Source organism: Heterocephalus glaber, unplaced genomic scaffold, assembly GCF_053883595.1.
Source record: "Heterocephalus glaber isolate CG9 unplaced genomic scaffold, H.glaber_assembly_v1.0 deba00001571, whole genome shotgun sequence".
NCBI lineage: Eukaryota > Metazoa > Chordata > Mammalia > Rodentia > Bathyergidae > Heterocephalus > Heterocephalus glaber.
The window spans coordinates 7,658,390-7,682,151 of NW_028258356.1; the positions used below are offsets into that span (position 1 = coordinate 7,658,390).

Below are 23,762 nucleotides of genomic sequence, written 5' to 3' on the forward strand. Positions count from 1 at the left end.
TAACTATTTAAAAGTGTTTTTCAAAATATAAGTCACTACCATTGGGAAATTGAAAAATCATTTTGATGGGTTACAGTGTTTTTAAAAATCAAACAGATCAAGACACAAAATATCAGAGAGCATCATCTGATATTAAAGAGAAAGTTTTTCATGAATCATTTGTTTTGCCTTTTTGTAATGTAGCCATATATATTATGTTCTGAATAGTGACATAAAAGATTTTTTACTAGGGGTCATGGTCAAGACTGCACAGGCTGGACATGGTGGCACATGTCTGTAATTCCAGCACTTGGGAAACTGAGGCAGGAGGAGTGCCATGAGTTCGAGGCCAGCCTCGGCTACATAGTGAGTTTAAGGCCAGTCTGACCTCATAGCAAGATCTTGCCTCAAAAAAAAAAAAAAAAGACTGCATAATGCTGAAGCAAACAATCTTTCTTTTGAAATCTCCTAACATTAAAAAGAAAAAAATTTAATTATAAAATTTTATCATCACTTTGCTACTGAAGAGACCAACTATATATATTTTATCTGCTCTAGTGAGCCTTTCCACATTAAAATGGTTAGCATTTAGACAGGGGCAAATATAAGAAAAGGTCACAGTACAAAGTCACAGTAAAAAGATTCTCCAGAATCTGCTATAGACCCAGAGAAAATGCCCAGCCTTTAATTTCTCCTGCAAAGTCAAAAGATTAGGACTAGAGACAGCATTTCACTGTAACTTTAGAACTTTTAATGAGTTGTCTGGAAAAATTCTAGACCATCTCTATTGTTTATATAAAAAAAGAAATATGAATAACAAGCATGGCTAATGCTTTGAAATAATCTAATTTGTAGTGGAAAATTCATTTAAATTATATGAGTAACATATGAACACTCATGAGAAAATACATTAGATTGAATTAAGATAATAGTATTACAAGAGCCATATGTATTATCTTGCATCCTAAAATAATAAATGTAGGTTTTAAGAGATTTTATAATCCTTGGAGCACCAATAAGGCACTCTGTCAATTCCTATCCTCTAATAGAACAAAGTAGCTTCTTAGCTATAGTTAGTAAAATCTCATTGATGAGTATATGACTTGAAAATTATACAAAACAACTTTATTATGCTGCATTTCCTCAGAAAACATCCATAACAAATCCTCAATTATCAGTATTATCTTCTCAACATAAAACTACATGCAAATTCACATACAAAATTAAAAGACTGGCTTAAAATAATTTTAGACTAGGTAGCATTCTTGTCCATATATTCACATTCAATACAAGAAATGTAAGCCAGTACTTTCCTCTGAATAAAAAGTTCTTTAGCATATCATTTATATATAATATACATTTATGTTATCATAAAATAACTTATTTAATAAAATTTAATGAGCGCCTATTATGTATTAGGAATATATTTAAGAATTATGTTAGGCACAAACAAGAGAGCTATGTACATAATAATCCTTAATTTCTGTTCTTACTGAGCTTTTAACATGTGTGAGTATATTTTCATTAAAAGTTGATTGAAATTTGAGTGATTGTATTCCTAGAAAGTAAATGTTAAATGAATTGCTTAGGTTTCTATTTAACTGAAACTACACTAAACTTTTTAAATCTATTTAACTGAGTTTCTTTCTTTTTTTTTTTTCTGGTACTGGGAATCGAACTCAGGACCTTGCTGCTTGGCAGGCAGGCATAGAGTTGCTGAGCTACATTACTGGCCCTAAATCTATTTAACTGAAAATGTACTAAACTAATAGTACCTATGTAACTATCAAAATACTACTACATGGGCCTGGGATTTAGCTCAGTGGTTTTGCTGCCTGCTGCGCAAGCACAAGGACCTGAGTTTGATTCCTGGTACCAAAAAAAAAATACTACTACATAATTATAAAGTAAATATATTTTCATAAATGTGTTCACATTGTTCTCAATAGATTCAAACAACAATGTGTTATACAAAAGGAGTAGTATCCTGGTTTTCTAGCTAAGGTAATCAGTCTGAGAAATACATATTAAAAGTAAATGAGCAGGTGTCAAGATTAAAAATCCACCCATAGGACTAATGCTTATTTTCTGTACCTTTTGGAAACCAATCAAAACAGATGTCAGTATAAGGCATTTTTTTGGGTAAGGTGATACTCAAAGACAAATGATAAAAAAGATTCTATCAGCTGTGACCTGGTTCCAGCCCTACTTTAGCATGGCCTGTGGTCTTATCTTCCCAGGGACCAGCCTCGTAACCATTCCCACTGACAACCTTGGTAACAGGTAACATTAACAAATCAACAAGAGTATACTTACCTATGAACAATTATTTTAAAGGTAAGAGGACTATACTCCTCAATCAAAACAGATAAAACAAGACGGAACTATATGCTACCTACATAAAACTTACTTTAGATTTAAAACTTCACATAAAGTAAAAGGGTGGTGAAAGATATTCCTTGCATATCATAACCAAAAGAGAATAGGTGTGGGTATTCTTACAGCAAACAGAATGGACTTTAAGTCTGAAACTGTCACAAGAGACAAACCAGGTCAGTCATTACATAATGATACAAAGGTAAATTCAACAGGAAGATAAAACAATTATGCATGCATCCAACACCAAACTACCTAAATATATAAAGCAAACAAAGATGATTTAGAGAGAAAGCATAATACACTAATATTAGGAAACTCTTCTCTAGTGGATAGATCATCCAAACAAGAAGAAAGGGAAAGAACAGAGCCAAATACCACTATAGACTAAATGGAACTAATCAATGTATATAGAATTTTCTACCCAAAGCCAGAATAAGTATTCTCTCAACTGCACAAAGAATATTCTCCAGGATACAGCACATGTGAGGTAAAAAAAGGAAATGTATCTTGAAAATTTCAGATCAAAATCATTCAAGTATCTTTTCTGACCACAAAGGAATGAAGCAAGAAATCAATAAATGAAGATAATAGGAAAATTATAAATACATGTAATTAAACTGTATACTCTTGAAACACTGGGTCAGAAAAGAACTCAAGGGGACTTTCAAAAATCTCAAAACAAACAAAAATCAACTTACCAAAACTTGTAGGTTGCAGCAAAAATAAAAACAGTTAATAGTGATAAACATCTGCATTAAATAAAACAACAAATACACCATCTAACTTTACATCTCAAGAAACTGGGAGGCTGAGACAGGAGGATACAAGTTTCAGCCCAGTCTAGATAACTTAGTAAGAGTCTGTCTCAAAATAAAAAACAAAAATGGGTTGGGAATGTAGCTTAGTAAGAAAGCCCTGGGTTAAATTCCCAACCCAAATATGGGGAGGGGGGAGGGAAGAGAGAGAGGAAGGAGGAGGAGGAGGAGAAAGAGGAAGAAGGAAGGAGGAGGAAAAAAGGAAGAAAGGAGGAGGAGGAAGAAGAGGAGGAGGAAGAAGGAGGAAGAGAAGGAAAATAATGAGAAGTCGAAGAAGGGAAAGGAAGAAGAGGAGAAGGAAAGGAGGATGAGAGAGAGAGAAAAGGGAGGGAGGAAGATATAAAGCCTAAACAAACTAATAATACATAAGAAGACTGAATCAGTAATGAAAAGCCACTGTAAAACCTAAGCCAAACACAGGCTCCACAAAAAAAGAAAACTACAAGACATTATCCCTGTTGCACGTAGATACAAAAATCTTCAATACTAGCAAACTGAATTCAACAGTATACTAAAAGAACAACAGGATCAAGCAGTATTAATCCTCATGGCACAAGGACAGTTCAATTACTCAATATAATATACTACATTAACAGAATGAATATAAAACCACATGATGATCTCAGTAAATATAGAAAAAGCATTTTGACAAACTACAACATTCATTTGTGATTGAAAAAAAAAAACAACTCCAAACACACAGGTCTAGGAGGAACTTACCTCAACCGAACAAAAACCACAGTGAAATCACCACATCATAAAGCATGTGCAAAAACTGAAAGCATATTCTCTAAGATACACTATGAGAAAATAATGCCCACTTTCACCACTCCAATTAAATGCAGTACCAGATATCCTAGCAAGAGCAATTGCACAAGAAAAATAAGACACTCAGTAAGAAAGTATGACTATCTGTTTGCAAATGACATAACTGTATATATTCAGACAAATCTAAAGACTGAATAACCCCCCCCAAAAAAACAAATGAACTAATGAACAAGTTCAGTAAAGTTGTAGGACACAAAAATCAGTGGTTTCTATACACAAATAATAACCTATCTAAAAAGAAAATCAGAAGAGCAACCACATTTACAGTAGCAATACAAAGAACAAAATATTTAGGAATAACCAAAGAGGAGGAAAATTTATATGCTGAACATTATATTAAAGAAGATACATGAAAATGGAAAGATGCTCCATTTTCATGGTTAAAATGGAATATTGTTAAAATTTCTATATTATCAAAGAAATCTACAGGTGTAATGCGATCTGTATCAAAACCTCAATAGCATTCTTTAGAGGAACACAAAAAAAAAACTCCATAAAATTAATTTGGAATCACAAACATCTAAAATAGCCAAAGCAATCTTGAGCAAAAATAGTAAAGAGCAAAGCTGGAAGTACACTTTCTTATTTCAAAATATATTACAAAGATTCACTAATGAAAACAATATGGTACTGGCATAAAAGCAGATATATAGACCAGTGGATCAAAATAGAGTTGATAAATAAATCCATGCATTTATGGTCAACTGATCTTCAACAAGGGTGCCAATAATACACAAATGTAAAAAGAGTACTCTCGGGCTGGGGATTTAGCTCAGTGGTGCTGCTGCCTGCCTCGCAAGTGCAAGATCCTGAGTTCAATCCCCGATACCAAAAAAAAAAGAATACTGTCATCAATAAATGGTGGTGGAAATTTGGATAGCCACATGTAAAGGACTAAAACTGTACCTTTACTCAAAACATATGCAAAAATGAACTCAAAGACTTAATGTAAGAGCTTAAAACTAGAAGGAAACAGAAAAGCTTGTTGATATTGGTTAGGGCAGTGATTTTTTGGATATGATATCCAAAGCACAGGCAACAAAACAAAAATAGGTAAGATTATATCAAATGAAAAAGCTCTTTCATAGCAAAGGGAACAATTGACAGTGAAAAGACAACCAATGTAAAGGAATATTTATAAGCTATTTACCTGATTTATGATTAATATCCAAAATATGTAAGGAACTCAATAGCAAATAAATGAATAATGATTTATAAATAGACAATGGATATATATATATAATATATATATATTATATATATATATGGATTTTAAAAAAGAAAAAAACCCCACATACACAAATGTCTAACAGGTATCTGAAAAAATGTTCAGCATCACTAATCATCAGGGAAATGAAAATCAAAACACAATGAGATATTAGCTCATACCTGTTAAAATAGCTATTATAAAAAAAGACAAGCAAGGCCGGGGATTTAGCTCAGTGGTTCTGCCACCTGCCTCACAAGCACAAGGTCCCAAGTTCGATCCCCGGTACCAAAAAAAAAAAAGACAAGAAATAACTTTTGGCTAGAATGTATAGAATAAGGGATCCTTGCACACGATTAGTAGGAATGTACATTAGCACAATCATTAGGAAAAATATATGGTGAGTCCTCAAACTATTAAAAATAGAAATTTATGATCCAGTACCCTCACTTTTAGTTATATAGTCAAAAAAATAAAATCTGTATTTCAAACAGTTATCTGGACTCCCATGTTCTCCACAGCATTATTACAATAACCAAGATTCATACCAGCCAAAACTGTTCACCGATGGAGAATGGATAAGACATGGGGGCAGACATACAACAGCATTATTCAGTCTGAAAAAAGGAACTCTTGCCATTTTCAACAACATGGATGAACCTGGAGGGCATTATGCTAAGTAAAATAGGCCAGGCACAGAAAGACAAATATTGTATGAACATTTTCCTATGTAGAGTCTCACATAGTTGAACCACAGAAGCACAGTCAGCATGGTTACCAGAGTTCAATGAGTTGGGGCAATGTTAATCACTGTGTACAAAGTATTAGTCATACAAAATGAACAAGTTCTTGAGATCTAATGTAGAGTGTGGCTACTATATGTAACAATATTGTATTGTATACTTGAAATTTGATAAGAAAGAATATATTAAGTGTTCTCACCACACAGCAAAAAATGATTAACTTTTCAGTGATGGAAATGTTTTGGTTCCATGGTTGCAACCATATATCTAACTTTACATCATTCCTTTACCTATTCTACAGGAGTTTTTCTTCTTTACTCTGTCCACAAGACCCTCACATGGTAAATGGTATAAACCTGCAGTTTCTAGAGTTTTAATTTTGTGGATCAGTAAAATTTCTCCTAAAAATTGTGGGGATTACTATCAGGGTTTCATTTTGATAAGATATAATTTTTTAAAAATCTAAATTCACAACCTCCATTATTTCATAAAAGGACATTAAATACCACATATCAAGAAGTTTATAAATTTTAATAAAGGATAATTCCCAGAACTGAAGGAACTAAATGAAAAACTCAAAGAGTGTACTTCTTTTTCCTAATTATAGAACAAGGAAAGTACCACAGGGATTAGGATTCTGGCTATAGACCTTACTTTTAGAAAGAGTAAAAATATTCATTTAAAATATATGAGTATATTTAACACATGTACATTGTAAACAATGTCATTAAAAATGAAAACCTTTGTTCTTACCCCCAGCTTAAGAAAAAGAGCATTGCATTGCAAGGACCTTTGAAGGTTCCATGTGCATGTGATTGCATCTCCCTCCCTTCCAGCCAGATTTTAGCATTATTTCAAATTTCCTTTTATCCACTCTGTTTTATAATGTATCTACCTCTATAAAAGGATTGATTCGTTTTGTTTTTAAATTTTATAGACATATTTTATGAACTCTGATTTGTTTTGTGTCTTCCATGTTCATACAGCTTTTTTCATTACTGTATGGTATTCTATTGTATGAGTATACTGTAGTTTGTTCATTGGACTCATGATGAACATTGGGTCTTTCCAATTTTTTTTTTCCTTATTAGAAACAATTCTGAGACACATAAGTGAAATGTTTGTTAGGTCTCAGACATGCCAAAGAATATATGAGCCAAGGATTAGGCTACACTCATCCTCAACTTTACTATCTAGTGCTAAACTTTTCCAGAAGTTTTTCTACAAATATGTGCTTTGCCACTAGTAGGTAAATGAGTTTCTAATGTTTTATATCATAGTAACTGTTGAACTTCAAACTTTTTGCTAATCTAGTTGGTGAATGTGAAATAGCAATCACTATAGTATTTATTACCTTTCACAATTCTTTTTTTTTGGGGGGGGTGCCAGGGATCAAACTCAAGACCTTGCACTTGCTAGGCAGACACTGTGTCACTGAGCTACTCAGCCATAAAAAATGAGAAATTAGAGACATTTATAGCTAACTGGATGCACATTGAGGTGATACTCTTAAGTGAAATCAATAGGACACACATGTGTAAATACTGAATAGTTTCTCTGGTGTGAGAAACCGAAAGTGTAAATAAGGACTAAATGTATAATAGGTAATGTGAAATAGGAAGAAAAGGGGCAAAAGGGAAGGAAGTAGGAGGGCTAGGGGAAAGGATAGAAGGGAATGGGATTAACATGAGAAAATGGAAAAATAGGAACAAAATCTTTGTAAATAGGGAGGACTGGAGGGGTTGAAGGGAGGGCTGGGCAAGGGTGAAAAATAAGAACCAAGAGAGACTATGTAAAGGTGCAAATTTCCAATGATGAATGTCATTATATTGTATACTACCTTTCACAATTCTTAATGATGCCTGACACCTTCTCAACTTTACGATCATTCATGTTATCTCTCTTGTGAAACATCTATTTCATGTCTTCTGGACATCTTTCTAGTGGATTTTGGTTTCTTCAGTTAATCCACTGAAATGCTTTACTTTATCAGGATATAAATCTCTTGTCAGTTACATGTTCTGTAACTAATATCTTCATTCTTTTTGTGGTATCTTTGGATAAACAGATGTTCTTAATTTCAATGAGGTAGAATCTATCTTCTTTTTCTTCTTAAAGAAATCTTTCTCCAATGTTATAAACATATTTTTTTACATTTTTAAGGTTTACAGTTTTAGCTTTCATATTTAATCCATTTGGAATTGACTTTGTATATGGTAGGAAGGACCTATTTTTATTTTTTCATAGGGATAACAAATTTTCTTATGAATAATATGTCTCATGTTGAGTTTCCTTTTATACCTGGCTGTTTCTAAGTTTCTATTCTGTTTTGTTGGTTTCTTTGCTACGTCATCATCAGTATTTGCTGTCTTATTTACTAGAGTATTACAATAAGTATTAAATACTTAGTAAAGGAAGTCTCCACTCCAATTCTTGCCTGGTTCTGCTTCTTCAGGAATGTCTTGATTCTTTTTTGCTCTGTTTTCCCTGGACAGTTAAGGATGACGACCTTAGTGAGTATACCTTGAAAAATATCCTGTTGACTGACATATGAATTCAAAATGCACTGAATCTATAAAAGCAATTTGAGAAGTGACATCCTAGCAACAATGAATTTTCTTATCATTCACACATCTCTTCATTTATTTAGAATATATAATCATAGTGTTATACTTTCCTACATAAAAATATTTTACATCTCATGTTAGAATGATTGCTATGTACTTTATTTTTTATTACTTTAAAGTAGTAGTTCTTGAATTGCATTTTCTCACCATATATTATTGGTACACAGATCTGCAGTTAACATATATGGAGTAGGTTGGGAATGTAGCTCAGTGGTAGAGTGCTTGTCTAACATGCACAGGCCCTCGATTTATTTCCCAGTACCGCAAAACAAGACAAAACAAAAAAATCCAAGCAAACAAAAAAATCCAAGCAAACAAAAAAACCCACCATCACCAACAATGAACATATGTATATAGCAACTTCTAATAATTTTTATCAGTGTGGGGGGGGTCTATGCAGACAATTATATTGGCTGCAAAAATGTTTTTCCCTTTACTTTTATTTTTTTTAAACTTACTAAGTTTCAAGTACAATGTTGAAAAGAAATGCAAATACTACACACCTTTTTCTTGATTCTGATTCTAACCGCTCAATGTTAATTAAGCTCCCCACCCCCACCTTTGGCAGTCCTAGGGATTAAACCCAGGGGCACTTTACCACTGAGCTACATATCCAGCCTTTATTTTTATTTATTTATTTATTTATTTTGGTACTGGGGATCGAACTCTGGTCCTTGTGCTTGCCAGGCAGGTGGCGGAACCACTGAGCTAAATCCCCGGCCCGTTTATTTTTATTTTGAGACAGGGTTTTGCTAAGCTGCCTAGGCTGACCTCAAAGTTGCAATTCTGCCTAAAACTCTAGAATAGCTGGGATTACAAGCTAGAAGTTTTTATTATGAATAGGTGTTAACATTTTTCAAATATGCGTTCTTTATTATTAGTAGGATGATGACATAGATTTTAATTATTAAAGTACAGATCCTTCAGTTCATGAGCATGATGATTGGGTGTTCATGCCATATGCATGAGATGTGCCTCCCTCAAACCCTGTTTCAACATCAGCACATTAACTGTCTGAGAAAAAAAAGTGTAAAGTGAAAATCACAGATTTTCTAAAATGAAAATCATAGCTTTTCTAGCATCAGTGTTTTATCATATTCCTGGTGTAACTCCAGTGTGGTTATATTTATTTTATTGGATTCCATTTAGCAATAATTGGTTAGACGGTCATTAGGTTCATGAGCACTAATGTCATATAGTGTTTTTATGTTGTAATGTTCTTGTGTGTTTTTCATATGAAAAGCCTTGTCTGGGGAATGTTCTGCTTCATCAGTTCTAAAATGTTATTATACATTCTTGACTTCATAGACATCACAAAATATGGAAAGTTTTTAAAATAACAATGGCCAACAGACATTGTAAAGTATCATCAATATCCAATTCACTGATAGAGATGACAGAATTTATGTATATCAGGGTGAGTGCATTTTTGGAAAAAAATAAAGCATTAATATGCAATTGGAATTATTTTACTTAAATGTTTGATAAAATTTATTAAGTTATCTGGACCTCATTGTCTTTGAAAAGTAGTATATATTACTAATTAGTTTAAATATTACTGAGTCAGGTTGGGAAGGAATACTTTCATCCAATTTTTCAAATTTGTTAGTTTCTATTATTTTTTAAATGTCTATACTTTCAGTCCCCTTTTTGATAACTAATGTCTTTTTCTCCCCTTTCAGCTTCCCAAAGGTCTGACAATTTTATTAGCCTTTTTAAACAACCAATGTTATTCTTCCTAACAGCTCTCATTTGCTTTTATTTTCTATTTAATTAATTTACTGTCTTGTATTAGTTATTTTCTTCCTTTTGTTTGTTGAGTTTATTCTTTCTTTTGCTAACTAAATTAAATGCTTAATTACTTCTTAGCGGTCCTTGTCAAATGTGAGCATTTAGCCTTATTTTTTAGATTTCCTACTGGGGAATTGTGGGACTTCTGAACCAAAGAGTTGTTGTCTTTCATTAATTCTGAACTTTTTGGCACTATCCCTTTTAATGTCCCTTTCACTCATCTAATAACTTTCTGTAACTGATCATTACAGTTGGTACAGACTTTATACATCTAGATAGTATCTAGTTTATCTGTAGTCTCTCATGGTGTTACCTCATGGTTACTTTATGTGTTACTAATTTTTCTCAATTTTTGACAGCATTCGGTTTTACCAGTGTTCTGGATTTTAATCATTCTAACAGGTGTATGTGGTGTTTCCTGGTTGTTTTAAGTATTTATTGATTTTTAACTATGAGCTCAATATGTAATGAGGCCTAGGTTTAAAATGTTCTCCTCTAAAGATGATTTGTATTAATTCTTCCAGGCATTTTAAACTAAAGTAGGTATGATTTCTGCCACAGACACAGTACGAATTTCGGCTCCAAGCCCATGTGCTTGTGTTTAGGATTTCTCAAGGAAGACTGCCCCGCTCTTGCCTCCAGGCAGTCTACCCAGAATCAGGTGCAAGACGTGTGAATATACCACAGCTTTTTTCTGCAGCATGTTTTCCAAGTAATTACATGAAACCGCTACCCTTCAGGCTTGTAATTTCATGAGGAGAAATGTGCAATACAAATTTCTATCATAAATGGGCCACACCCTTTTACTCCTTTCTCTTGTTAACACCCAAGCTTTAGATCTTCATGAATTAGCAGATACCAGTCAGACAAGGCTGTAGTTGGTTCATATACATAACATACCTTAATTCTTTTTTTCATCTCTTCCCCTTCCCTTCCCTTTCCTTCCCTCACCTTCCATCTCTTGGTTTCCTTTCCCTTTGCAAAAGATGTCTCCCTATTTTCCTATTATCTTTTACTTTGCTCTTTATTAATATTTTGGGTTTCTCATTTAAGAGAAACCATGTAATGGAAGCTTGTTTGCCTGATTTCTTTCACTTAATATCATAATCTTAAGGTACATCCATTTTCCTACAATCGATTCATTTATCCTTCTTTATGGCAGAGTAGTACTCCATTGTATACAAATATATTTTCTTTTCATAAACTTTTAAAGCATTTTTTCCAGCATTTTGATGTTGCTGCCAGGAAGATTTTCTTTGTATATCTACTTGGCCATTATCTGAAATTGAAATTTATTTACATATCTTAAGGTTCATTATAATTTTTCCATACTTTTCCCTAAACTTTAGGGGCTGAGAATATCAACTTTGGCTTATTCTTGCTTTCAGTATAAAATTATGTACCAAGTATACCCATTAAATGCCAGCTGACAGAAGAGACCCTTAGAAAAGCCTGTACTCCCCAGGGGATACATGTCCATTTTGAACATCATTCCTTCATCTGGAAAGAGATGTTTTCACTAAAATTTCACCTTTTCATTGTGAAATAAAATTTATATGTTCAAAGTTAAAATAGAAACAGAAAATTTTTTATAAAGTTATTCTATATTCTCATGGCAACTATGCAAATATTGCTGGGTAAATTATATGACATTAACACTTTGTTATATATTTATTAACAATACAAAAAGCCTATTTCCATATTGCTCATAAAAGCAAAATTGTAGCAGACAACTCTACAGATAAGATTCTTTTTTCTAGGAAATCTGCTCAAGAGATCTCAATCTCTTAGACTTTCAAAACAAAGGAGGCTAAATCCCAACCAAAAAACAGCTGAGAAACAAATGCAGTAATGTAATCTGTTAGCACTAAATTTAAAAAATGTTAAAAAGATGTTTTTCAGGCTAAAACATATCCTTTAGCTAAAACATATCCTTTAGTGTTCTTAATGTTCATATTTTCTGCTTTGTTAAATAAATAATAAGGCATGACATGAATAAGACAAACTGGGCCGGGGATTTAGCTCAGTGGTTTCGCCGCCTGCTGCACAAGCGAAAGGACCTGAGTTTGATCCCCGGTACCAAAAAAAAAAAGACAAACTTCCTCATCTTTGTAATTCATGCTTAAAACAAAACCAGATTATTCATTCGTACTTCCCAAAATGTTTCCAAAGTTATTTCGGTTCCCCCTAAAGGAGCATAAAAATAAATACAGATTCTATTATACTTACAATAGATTTTAGAAGTATGTTATTCTTACTTTCTTAAATTGCCAAGAATCATATATTCTTTATTAGTAGGTACTTTTATAACTCTATGAAGTAGCTATCCAAAAACAAAAAATTTCAAAATAGAAAACAACCATATCTTAAGAAATAACTTTAGAGATCTAATGCCTTTTAAGGACTCAAAAATTCAGGAAAGGGCCAAGGATTTAGCTCAGTGGTTTCGGTGCCTGCTATGCAAGTGCAAGGACCCGAGTTCGATCCCTGGTACCAAAAACAAAACAAAACAAAAATTCAGGAAAATATTATCCTAACTTCTAATTTTTAAGATTATTTCAAACAAAAGTAATATATGACTCTAGACCAAAGCATAGCATTTTGGAGGGGGGGTGAGGATTAAAGACAGTGAGGAAAAAAATGCAGGGAAAAAAATGCAACTCTTCTTCCAAGTAAACAATGTTTATGAAATATAACAGATAAATCTAAGAACAAATTTGTCATGTATGTGGTCCCATGTATATTCAGAATTGATCTAAAAATGTCTTACCAAGAGAGGAGGAACTGCTTCGATTCATGGAAGAAAGTGATTTCTAGGTCTTTTATCTGTGAACCACTTGAATGAAGGTACTCTGTGTTAGTCATCTGAGATTATAGCAACAACATCTAACACTGTCACCCTGGGGAATCTGATACAACATCTTCAAAATAGTAAACTCTGTTTCTGAGAAAATCTCTTTATTTTGAAATTTTCTATTAAGTTGTGGATATAGATTCATGTCATTTTTAACACTGCCAGGGCACTACAAGTGAAGGGATTTTTCTGATTTAGGAGAATTTTACTACAGAATAAGAGAAAGATAATACTGGCATGGTCTAAATCAATTTTGATTAAAACTGATTAAGTGGGCAAAACTTTTTCTAAAAGTTTCAAAATTTTAAATATTTAAGAACTGGTTTGAAATGGACTGCTTTAAACTTTAGCAAAGCAACATTTATATTCTATCACAAAGCACTATGGCCTAAAGATGCTTTCTTAAAGATAAAAGCATACAAAATAGCTTTTTACAACCAAGAACAGTACGGTAGCCACACATTCTAGTATATTATGAAGCTTTGTAACAATTTTAAACATGGCCAAGAGGAAACAGAATATCTCCCCATGCAATGAGCTTTAATTTTATCTCTAGGCCCCTCTTTCGTTTCCCTTGTTTAAATGTAGAAGGGAAAGGGGGCTAGCCTAATTACATGTTTGTCTTTCTTGATAAACAGTGGAACTACATTAAGTTCAAGCAAGTCAGCATAAAACAAATCCCATGTTTGAGGTTGTAGTAGTACTTAAATTCAAATCATTATGGAGTAAAAACTGATACTTAACCATTTAACAAGAAAAAATATGGAAATATAATTTTTGAAATAATGTGATTCATCATTATAATATGAATATATAATGAATAAAGTGTACTGCATAAAACTTAATTGTTATTAAATAATGACCTACACTAAGCTGGTATGAGTCAATATGCACAAAGGAGACATAGCCAGTAAATGAGAATGAATGAAATTCATAAATAAACAATCACTGATTTATAATTTAAGCTACTTAGCTCTCTTCACAAACCTTCTTACTGGGGAGACCACAGTCCTAAAACAGTGCATTATGAAATCCCAAAAGCAGTGATATTGGACTTATGAAAACTGGGATAAAATATCACCTAAGAAAGTCTTATCAAGGAGAAAAAATGTAAGCCACATCTTCAGGAATGAGAAGTGTCTGGATAAGCATTATCTGGAAGGATGTATGAGGGAGACGAAGAAAAATAAAAGTACAGTCTGTCTGGGTAACAGCGAAGAAGGCAATCTAGCTGGGTTCATGAAAGGAAACACGCTATGAAATTGGAAGAGTTAAGTCAGACATACTAAGAGCCTTGACTACCAGATTATGGCAGCTAGAATTTATGCTTTCAGTCACTGGTTTCTATTTGTTGGTCCAAATGATGCTACCTTGGGTACACTTGGAAAGTTTTATAAACACACCTGCTACTAAGCATTACCCTAGAGATGTGAAAGGTAGAGAGAATATGCAGCTAGGTAAAGCTCCCTGGTGACTCTCAGACACAGCAGACTCCAGGGACACTGCTATAGGCAATAGCATACAATTGCCTGTTTGAGAATGGCAGTGATGTAAATGTAGGCATCTAGTTAGTTTTTCAGTTATAAGCATGGATAATAAAGTAGTATTTTCAATTATAATTTCCTATTTCTCATTATTCATATTATTTCCTTAGAGATCTGTCACAGGATCCATGTGTTTTCTGGATACATTCATCCATCCCATCATAAAGAACCACTAATCTATCATAATCTCAACTTAATACATAAAAATAATTTTCTTTCGTTGTTTTGTTAAAAAAGATAAACCAACATATTGTAGAGCAAGATCTTAATAGCAGTTGGGAGGCTGAAGTACAGTGCAGGTATAAAATAATGACGACTTGATCTAGGACAGTGATCGTAAGAATGAAAATAAAGAGAGAAATCAGAGTCTTGACACTTTTAGAAGAAATCACAGAAAATATTCTTTCCAACTTTAGGGTAAAGACTTCTCTGATATAGGGGAAGCTTGAGTAGGAAAAAAAGATAAATTGGATCTCATTAAAATTAAACACATTTACTCTGTGAAACAAATTATTGAGGCAATGAAAAGGCATGCTAAGACAGGAAGAAAACACAACACTTGGCTATCAAAAGATGATAATATATAATAAAATACAAAAAGCCAATTTTTAAACTGGCAAAAGTATGCACTCACATTTCACAAAAGAAAATACAAAGTGACCTGTAAACATATGAAAAAACGCTCAATATCATTGGTTAAGATACTAGTACACACCCACCAGAAGGGCCAAAATAAAAAATGATCAAGGCCACAGAGTCATTGGAATGTTCACATACCACTGACAGGAATGTGAAAATGGTTAAACAGTTTGTTCCTTTCCTAGGAAGTAAAATACACACCTACTAGATGACCAAGCATGCCCACCTAGGTACTACCCAAAAGATATGAAAAAAAAATTGCTAAACAAATCATTGGGCATATAACGGGTTTATGTCAAAAGACATGAATTAGAATTAAAGTTTGGAAAACTTGAGCTTCAAAAAATATCATGTCTAAATTATCTGAAGCTTAAAAAATTTTTTTAAAAAAGCAAGCTCCAGTTAGATCTAATTTCAAATTCCAGCTCTATAACCTACTAACTGTGTAAACTCGGGCAAGGAAATTATCCTCATCAGCTACACAATTTTAAAACAGGAAGAATAATGATTTATACACCATAAAATTTTTATTAGAATTCCAAGACTTAGTGCATGTAAAGAACTTAAGAGACATAAGGAAGTTTAAATATTAGCCCATTATTACTATCGGTACATTATTGGGAACTCTAATTCTTTCCAATCAGAAGTTGAAATACTAGTCATGAGTACTTAAGATATGGTAGATATATCAAAGAGGTTTTCTAGACTTTTTGTTCTTTGTATCTCTTCTTGTAGTTTATCTTCACAATAACCAAGAGTTAATAGGTATATGTTTTTTCAAACAAACCTCTAACACTTGAAAAATACAACATGGAATTTCAGTAAATAAGTCAGAGAGATATTTTGCTTTACAAAAAGCCAGTAAGTTGACTTTACAAAAGAAGTACATCTAATATGTAACTCACTCTACAAATTTTAAGTTATTCACACCTTACCCAGGAATATTCAGGTTCAAATCAAGATGCAAACAACACTGTAGCTGCTTTAAATCCAAAAATTAGTGTCATACAGGGGCCATCCATACCAAGAGAAGTCCTAAATGAACCTCTAGAAAATGCTAGAGAACAGCATATGCTGAAATTGTCTACCCAACCCACATAGTCATTTTTTAATTTAACATAATAATAATGACAACTGTAATTTTTTTCCTCCTGTACTGGGGATCAAACTCAGGACCTTGCACTGGCCAAGCAGGTGTGGTGCTACTGAGCTATATCCCCAGCCCAATTGTTGTAATTATTACAACATGTATTATGAATGGTTATTATGTACCAGGCTCTTTTAAAAATTTTTTCTTATGTATCAACTCATTTTAAACCTTATAAAACTCCCATATACTAAATACTATTATCTTTATTTTATTAATGACTAAAACATAATGGATTTATATTACATAATTTTTCATGAGAGTAAAAAACCTAAGAGGCAAAAACAAATCATTAATGGAAATAGACTTTATATAATTGTCTCTTTAATTCAAAAATTGCTAGCTAGCAAAAACCAAATGCTCATTTATCCTGCATCTCCTGTAGCAATTATATTTCAACATTTATTAAATTTCCCTAAGATGATGAAGATTTCTTTACAGAAAGTTTTTTATTAATAAATACATAAAGTGACAGGAGTAGAAAAGTATAATAGTTTAACATAATACTGTGACTGCTTTAGTTATTGATCATCTTAGGTAAAAAGATGTATATAGACACCTTTAGGTAAAATGTGATGGGGAACAGGGTATCTGCAGGGTACCAAATATATCTTCTCTATTCTACTTTCCAGTTGTACGAGTAGAAAAGATGTAACTTTCAATGCAGAGGATCAGGCTATTACCACTTGATCCTTCCAATCAGTTTCACAATCTGAATACAATGGGACAATCAGATAAGAGTGAATTCTCATGTGTGCTGTAGCATGAAGTACTACACATCTCCTACAAAGTAATCATTATAAATAGCCAATAAATACATGAAAAAATGTTCAACATCCCTAGCAAATGCAAATCAAAACAACACTGAGATTCCATCTCACTCCAAAAAGAATGGCTATCCACAAGAAATCAAATGATAACAAGTGCTGGTGAGATTGTGGGGGAAAAGGAACCTTTCTACATTGTTGGTGGGAACATAACTAGTCCACAACTATGGAAATCAATATGGAGATTTCTGAAAAAATTAAAAGTAAAAATTCCATTTGACCCAGATGTTCCCCTTCCAGGTGTCTTCCTAAAAGAGTTAAATACATCATATTACAGTGGATATATGCATAATTTATAATAGGTAAATATTAGATGCATCCTGTATGTCTATCAACAGATGAATGGATAAAGAAAATGTAGCACTTAAACACAATAGAGAATTACTCTGCCATTAAGAAAGACAAACATATGTCATTTGCAGGAAAAAAGATGCACCTTGAGATTATAATGTTAAGTGAAGTAAATTAGAAATACAAGCTTAAATATTACATGGTTTCTCTTATATGAGAAACTCAAAATATAAATAAAGAGAAAAAATAAAAAAGAGAATTTTAGACAAAAGAAAAAAAGATCAAAGTATTCATGACCAAAAAGGTCACCCTGAATATAATCAAACTTTTCCATTTAATTTTCAGTTTACAGAGAATATATAAGATAGGTGAACAAGTAAATGATACTGCAAGGAAGCAATCAAATTAAAAAAACTTGATCTCTCTAGGACACTGGCGTAGTCTCAAAAAACTCAAAGGTACAAAGAGAAACAAAACTAAACAGGCAGATTCTCCAGGATTAAAGATCTAATTACATAACAACCATATATGATATGTGAACTTTATTTGGTTTCAATAAGCCTATTACAAAAAGGTTTGGGGACAATTAGGGAAATGAAAATATGGACTAGGCATTAGATTACATAATTAAAATTGGTTTCATGTAATAAATATTTATGATTACATAAAAAAAGTGCTCATTTTAGAAAGATGTACTAAGTATTTTGGGGTACACCAAAAAGTAAAACAAACACAAGTTAATAATTTCTTAGAGGGCTGGGGATTTAGCTCAGTGGTTCCACCACCTGCCTCACAAGTGCAACGACCCAAGTTCGATACCCAGTACAAAAAAAAAATCAACAACAATACTACTACTACTAATAATAATTTCCTAGATACACAATGGATCACATACAGTATTTAGTGCTCACTACTCTGTTCTCTCAACTTCCTTGTTTGCCTGAAAAATGTTCATGATAGACATAAGTGAGAGTGGTTTTAATTATTGACTACTTTTTTGTTTCTTCATTAAGTCTCAAGTTAAAGCATTCCTCTAAATATTCAAATACACAAATACATCAGAGAGACAAACAATATCATAGTCATAATTCTGATGGATAGTATGGAGAAAAACCAGGCCAACTGCCTCCTTTTAGGATTTCATCTTAATGAGCTTATTTATACCAGGATGTATACCATATATCCACTTTTAGGCCTTCAAAAGAACATCTAGGCAACAGAAATCCCAACTGTCCAAAAATATATACAAAAATCAAGAAATAAGTATTAACAGAGTAATTCTTTTCATCTTTTCATACTTTTTATAGTTTCCACATGCTATATAAAAATATTTTCATTTACAGTATCACGTAACTAAAAGAAATCTTTTCTTTGAAATAAAGTAACTTACTACACAAGCTAAATATCCTTCCTGTGAAATGCTTGAAACCAGAAGTGCTTTGGACTTCAGGTTGTTTTGAATTTTGGGATATTTACATATATATATGAGATACCTTGGGGATGGAATCCAATTTTAAACATAAAATTTTCTATGTTTCACCTATATCTTATACACATATTTTGATGGCAATTTTATAATTATATTGTTTGTATTTAGACTGTGACCCACACATGTGGTCAGGTATGAAATATTTTCCATTTGTGGCATTTTTAGCATTCAAAAAATTTCAAATTGTGGAGCAGTTTGCATTTCAGATATTTGGATTAGGGATGATCAACCTGTATTTACCAGTCAGTACTCATTTAAAAAGAAGTCATAAAAGCATAAACTCAAAGGCCAATTCATAAAATTACAATATCAAAACTTGAAAATTACATGGCCAGTATATGATAGTTAAGACTAAATTTAATTTTTTTTTTTTTTGGTACTGGAGATCAAACTCGGGTCCTTGCACTTGCAAGGCAGGTGGCGGAACCACTGAGCTAAATCCCCGGCCCAATTTTTAAAAATACATGATAATCAAGTACAACAGCCCTCCCTCAACCACAGGGTATATACTCAAGGCCAGTGGGTGTCTGAAGCCACAAATAGTAATGAACCATATGTATACTATATTTTTCCCCATATATGGATAAAATAAAGTTTAATTTATAAATTATGCACAGTAAAAGATTAACAATAACTACTAACAGTAAGTATGAAAAATACTATAATAAAATTATGTGAATGTAGTTTCTTTCTAATTATCATGGGTTAGGTACTGTAATTCAGAATGGATACAATGGATGAAAGGATGTTTCACCTTCACAGTGGGACAGAACAGGATGCTGTGAAATTTCACTGTACTACTCTGAAAGAAGTGTACTTAAAAACTTATGAGTTGTTTCTTTCTGGAATTTTCTATTTAATATTTCAAACCGTAGTTGGTAGCAGGTAAGTGAAACCACAGAAAGTAAAAACACATATCAGGAGGGAAGACTGCACATATTAGCTTTAAAACACTAAATTTGAGTTCTCAGTTTTAAAATCAAAAGTTCTTCCATGGCAGTTACAGTGGTAGCACAGCAGAGTTTAGAACAACTGATTAAATAAACTTTAGCTGAGTAGCAGAATCTACTATATAAACTGATCAACTATGAATTAGAATATATGATCCATGAACCCTGTGGGAGTCCCCAAGATGTTTTGAGGGTCTATAAGGTCAACATTGGTCTTATTATACTTTTTTATTGTGTTGACATTTTCACTGATGGTACCAAACCAATGTTGAGTAAAACTGCTGGCAACTTAGCACAAATCAAGGCAGAAGCACCAAACTATAGAGTAGCCATTGAGTTCTTCGTGACATGTACCGAGAATAAAAGAATGTGTTGTGGGGCCAGGGATTTAGTTCAGTGGTTCCGGCACCTGCCTCGCAAGTGCAAGGACCAAGGACCAGAGTTCGATCCCCGGTACCAAAAAAAAAAAAAAAAAAAGAATGTGTTGCATTTATAACTGTCCTCAAAGAAGCTGTAAAATTATTAATCCTGAACATTTCATATATATAGTTTTAATATTCTGTGTGATAAAATGAGAAGCATGGATAAAGCACTTCTTTGTAGTATATTCTTAAATGTGTCATCACCTGGAAAATCTGCATAATTCCGTGAATAAATATTTTCCAAATGACATGACAATAATAATGCATAAGCAAAGAGCCATTCGAAATGCAAGACAGATCAGTGGATTTTAACTAACGGAGTATTAAAGGTGTACTGATATAGTTTCAGATTCCATGTTGTAAGAAATATTTTAAAAACTACTGCTTGTAAAGTTTTGGTGTACTGTCAAAGAAGAATATTCTATCTAAAATTATATATAAAAGCTACATATATTGTGAGGGCAGATTTTCTCATACTTCAATCAAATCATCACATAACAACAGACTGATTACAGAAGCCAATATTGCATACAGCTATTTCTTATTAAGCTAAACATTAAAGAGATTTGGAAAGACTTTCAAAAAGTAGAGGGGATAGTAATTCTTAATAAAAATGCTATTCATGACCCAGGAACTTCACTGGATATACATCCAAAGGAAATGAAATCAGTATTTGAAGTGATATTTGCATTATCATGTTTAATGTAGCACTATGTATAACAGCCAAGATATGGAATCATCTTCTGTGCTCATAAATGGAAGAATGGCTAAAGAAAATATGATGTGTATACATGTGACAGAGTATTATTAAAACATAAATATAAGGGCCGGGGATTTAGCTCAGTGGTTTCGCCACCTGCTGAGCAAGCGCAAGGACCTGAGTTCGATCCCCGATACCAAAAAAAAACCAAAACAAAAAAACTCATAAATATAATAAAATTCTGTCATTTGCAGCAACATTAATGAAACTACAAAACATGTTAAGTGAAGAAAGTCAGGTACAGAAAGATGAATATTGCCTGTCTCATTTATACATGGAAACTAAAAAAATTGATCTCATAGAAATCGAATAAAAGTGGTTACCAGTATCTGCGAAGGAGAAGGAAGAGAGGATGGTGAACAGTTAGAGGTGTGCAAATCAAGAGGAGGAATAAACTTTAAGGTTCTATAGCACAATATGATAACTATGGTTGGCAACAGTTAATTGTTTATCTTCAGATAGTGAGTGGAGAGGATTCTGAATGTTCTGAACACAAAGAAATGATAAGTGTGAGGCAACAGAAAACAAAATGTTATTCATATTAACATGTAATTTTTATTTTAAATGAATTAATAATAAACATTAAAGTTTTCTTAGTTTTAATTTATAATACAGTGCACATCAACAGATGCAACTCATATAAACAAAAGCTCTTTGGGATCTTCAATAATTTTTAAGAGTATAAGGGAACAATAAGACCAAAAAGTGATAGAATCACTGAATCAGAAGAATGGGATAACTAAGTATATTGGAAAGTTTAAGAAAAATTAAAGGAACATGTACTTATTATTCTAAGACTATTATGAAGAACCCAAATAAAACTAAAATCCCTATAAAACAAAATGGTTAAACAGAAAAAAATTATGATAGACCCCAAATGTTATTCTATCTTCACTTCTACAAACAAGCACACACACACAACACACCGAACCGCAACTTCTTACCCTGGCTATGAGGACTTGCAGGACTGAGAGATGGCTGATGCAGATCTTTAGTTGCTGTTTGATAAGCTTCTTTGCCTTGGCGCTGACTCATCTTTCCTGGTGTCAGAAGAAGCTGAGATTCGTCACTGTTTGCTACAACAGCTCAAGGAAAAAAGAAAAATATTATTAGCCCTAAAGTCATGAATTTATATGAAATATTCAGTAATATGATATAGAATTATGATTAAAATGGTCTTAGTGGTTATATTCATTTTACAATTTAATACTTTAATAAATTCACTTGATTATTTTGCTTTCATATTGGTTTATTATCAATCTAAGAAGAAATGACAAGTATGCATAAGTCAAATATGCAAACATTTTATATATACATGAAGATAGATATCCAACTGAGAAGGAATGGCACCCCACGATTTGCTGTGAACTTTTCTCTGAGTTGTTAGCTCTTTATATTTGCCAGTAGAACAACAAAAGACAAAGTCATTTTTAATAGAAAAAACACAAAAAGCATATGAAAAGATATTCAGCCTCATGAGTAACCAGAAAAAAATACAAACTATTAGCAGTACATAATATTTCACATGTACTAGAATTTGTACTCTAATGTCTAATTCTCATGAAAAGTAGGTACTATATGACATGGGGAAACTTGAGGTACAGAGATTACCTTGCCTAAGACTAAGAAGTCAGTAAATAATAGAGGCAGGGCTGTCACTCAGGACCATTTCCAAAGTGTGTCTTTTAAAAGCTTGATGGGCCAGGGATTTAGCTCAGTGGTTCTGCCGCCTGCCTCACAAGTGCAAGGACCTGAGTTTGATACCCAGCACCAAAAAAAAAAAAAAAAAAAGCTTGCTGCACCCATAATCAATTTAAAGAGTGCTCTCTGAGGCTGCTTCTCACCCTTATAGCCAAGCTGTCAACAGAAGAAAGCAACATAAAAAGATGGAAATGAGAAAAGAGGGGGAAAACAAATACCCAGTGAAGGAACAAGGTAAATATTAAGTCTACACTGACCTAGGTTCACCATTTTATGTTTTCCTGATTTTTTTCAACTTAATCAGAACTTTCCATTCACAATTTTATCACCACAGATTTTTGTTTTTGTTTTTGGTACTGGGATCGAACTCAGGACCTTGTGCTTGTGAGGCAGGCGGTGAAACCACTGAGCTAAATCCCTGGCTCACCATAGTTTTTAAAAAGATCTTATCACATCAACATACTTTCCATGGTGCTAAAGCCTGAAAAACTAAATTTTAGCTCCTTATATTTCAAAGTAAAAATATAAAGCACTTTCAGTTAAAGATATATGAAAGTATTTACCAAGTAAATTAAAAAATCTATAGACTTGTATTTCCTAAATTTCCATCTCCAGCTATAACGTCCCCCCCTTAACTAAAACTCACGTGTCTAAGGGCCTGCCTTATAATCACGGTTTTTAAAAAACTATTTATCAGGTATCTCAAACTTATCTAGCATATAATTCTTGGGCCGGGTATTTAGCTCAGTGCTAAATTCAGCTCACTGCC

The 23,762-nt window shown here is 32.9% G+C and overlaps 1 protein-coding gene and 1 non-coding gene across 10 annotated transcripts in view; one reads left to right on the plus strand and one right to left on the minus strand.

Annotated features, from left to right (window-relative positions):
* Osbpl8 (oxysterol binding protein like 8) overlaps positions 1-23,762 on the minus strand; it is a 186,343-nt gene that overhangs the window by 62,898 nt on the left and 99,683 nt on the right. For 5 of the 9 annotated variants that reach the window (XM_087192462.1, XM_087192465.1, XM_004845006.4 and 2 more), the window contains one exon: positions 22,237-22,377. In XM_087192462.1, the coding sequence (XP_087048588.1) occupies positions 22,237-22,327 (91 nt within the window). In that variant the 5' untranslated portion in view covers positions 22,328-22,377. The remainder of the gene's footprint in view (positions 1-22,236; positions 22,378-23,762) is intronic. The other 4 variants (XM_087192461.1, XM_087192463.1, XM_004845007.4 and 1 more) reach the window with 1 other exon arrangement.
* Positions 9,497-9,598, plus strand: LOC147823671 (small nucleolar RNA U13). Its single transcript, XR_015443488.1, has one exon. It is a non-coding gene; the product is annotated as a small nucleolar RNA U13 (small nucleolar RNA).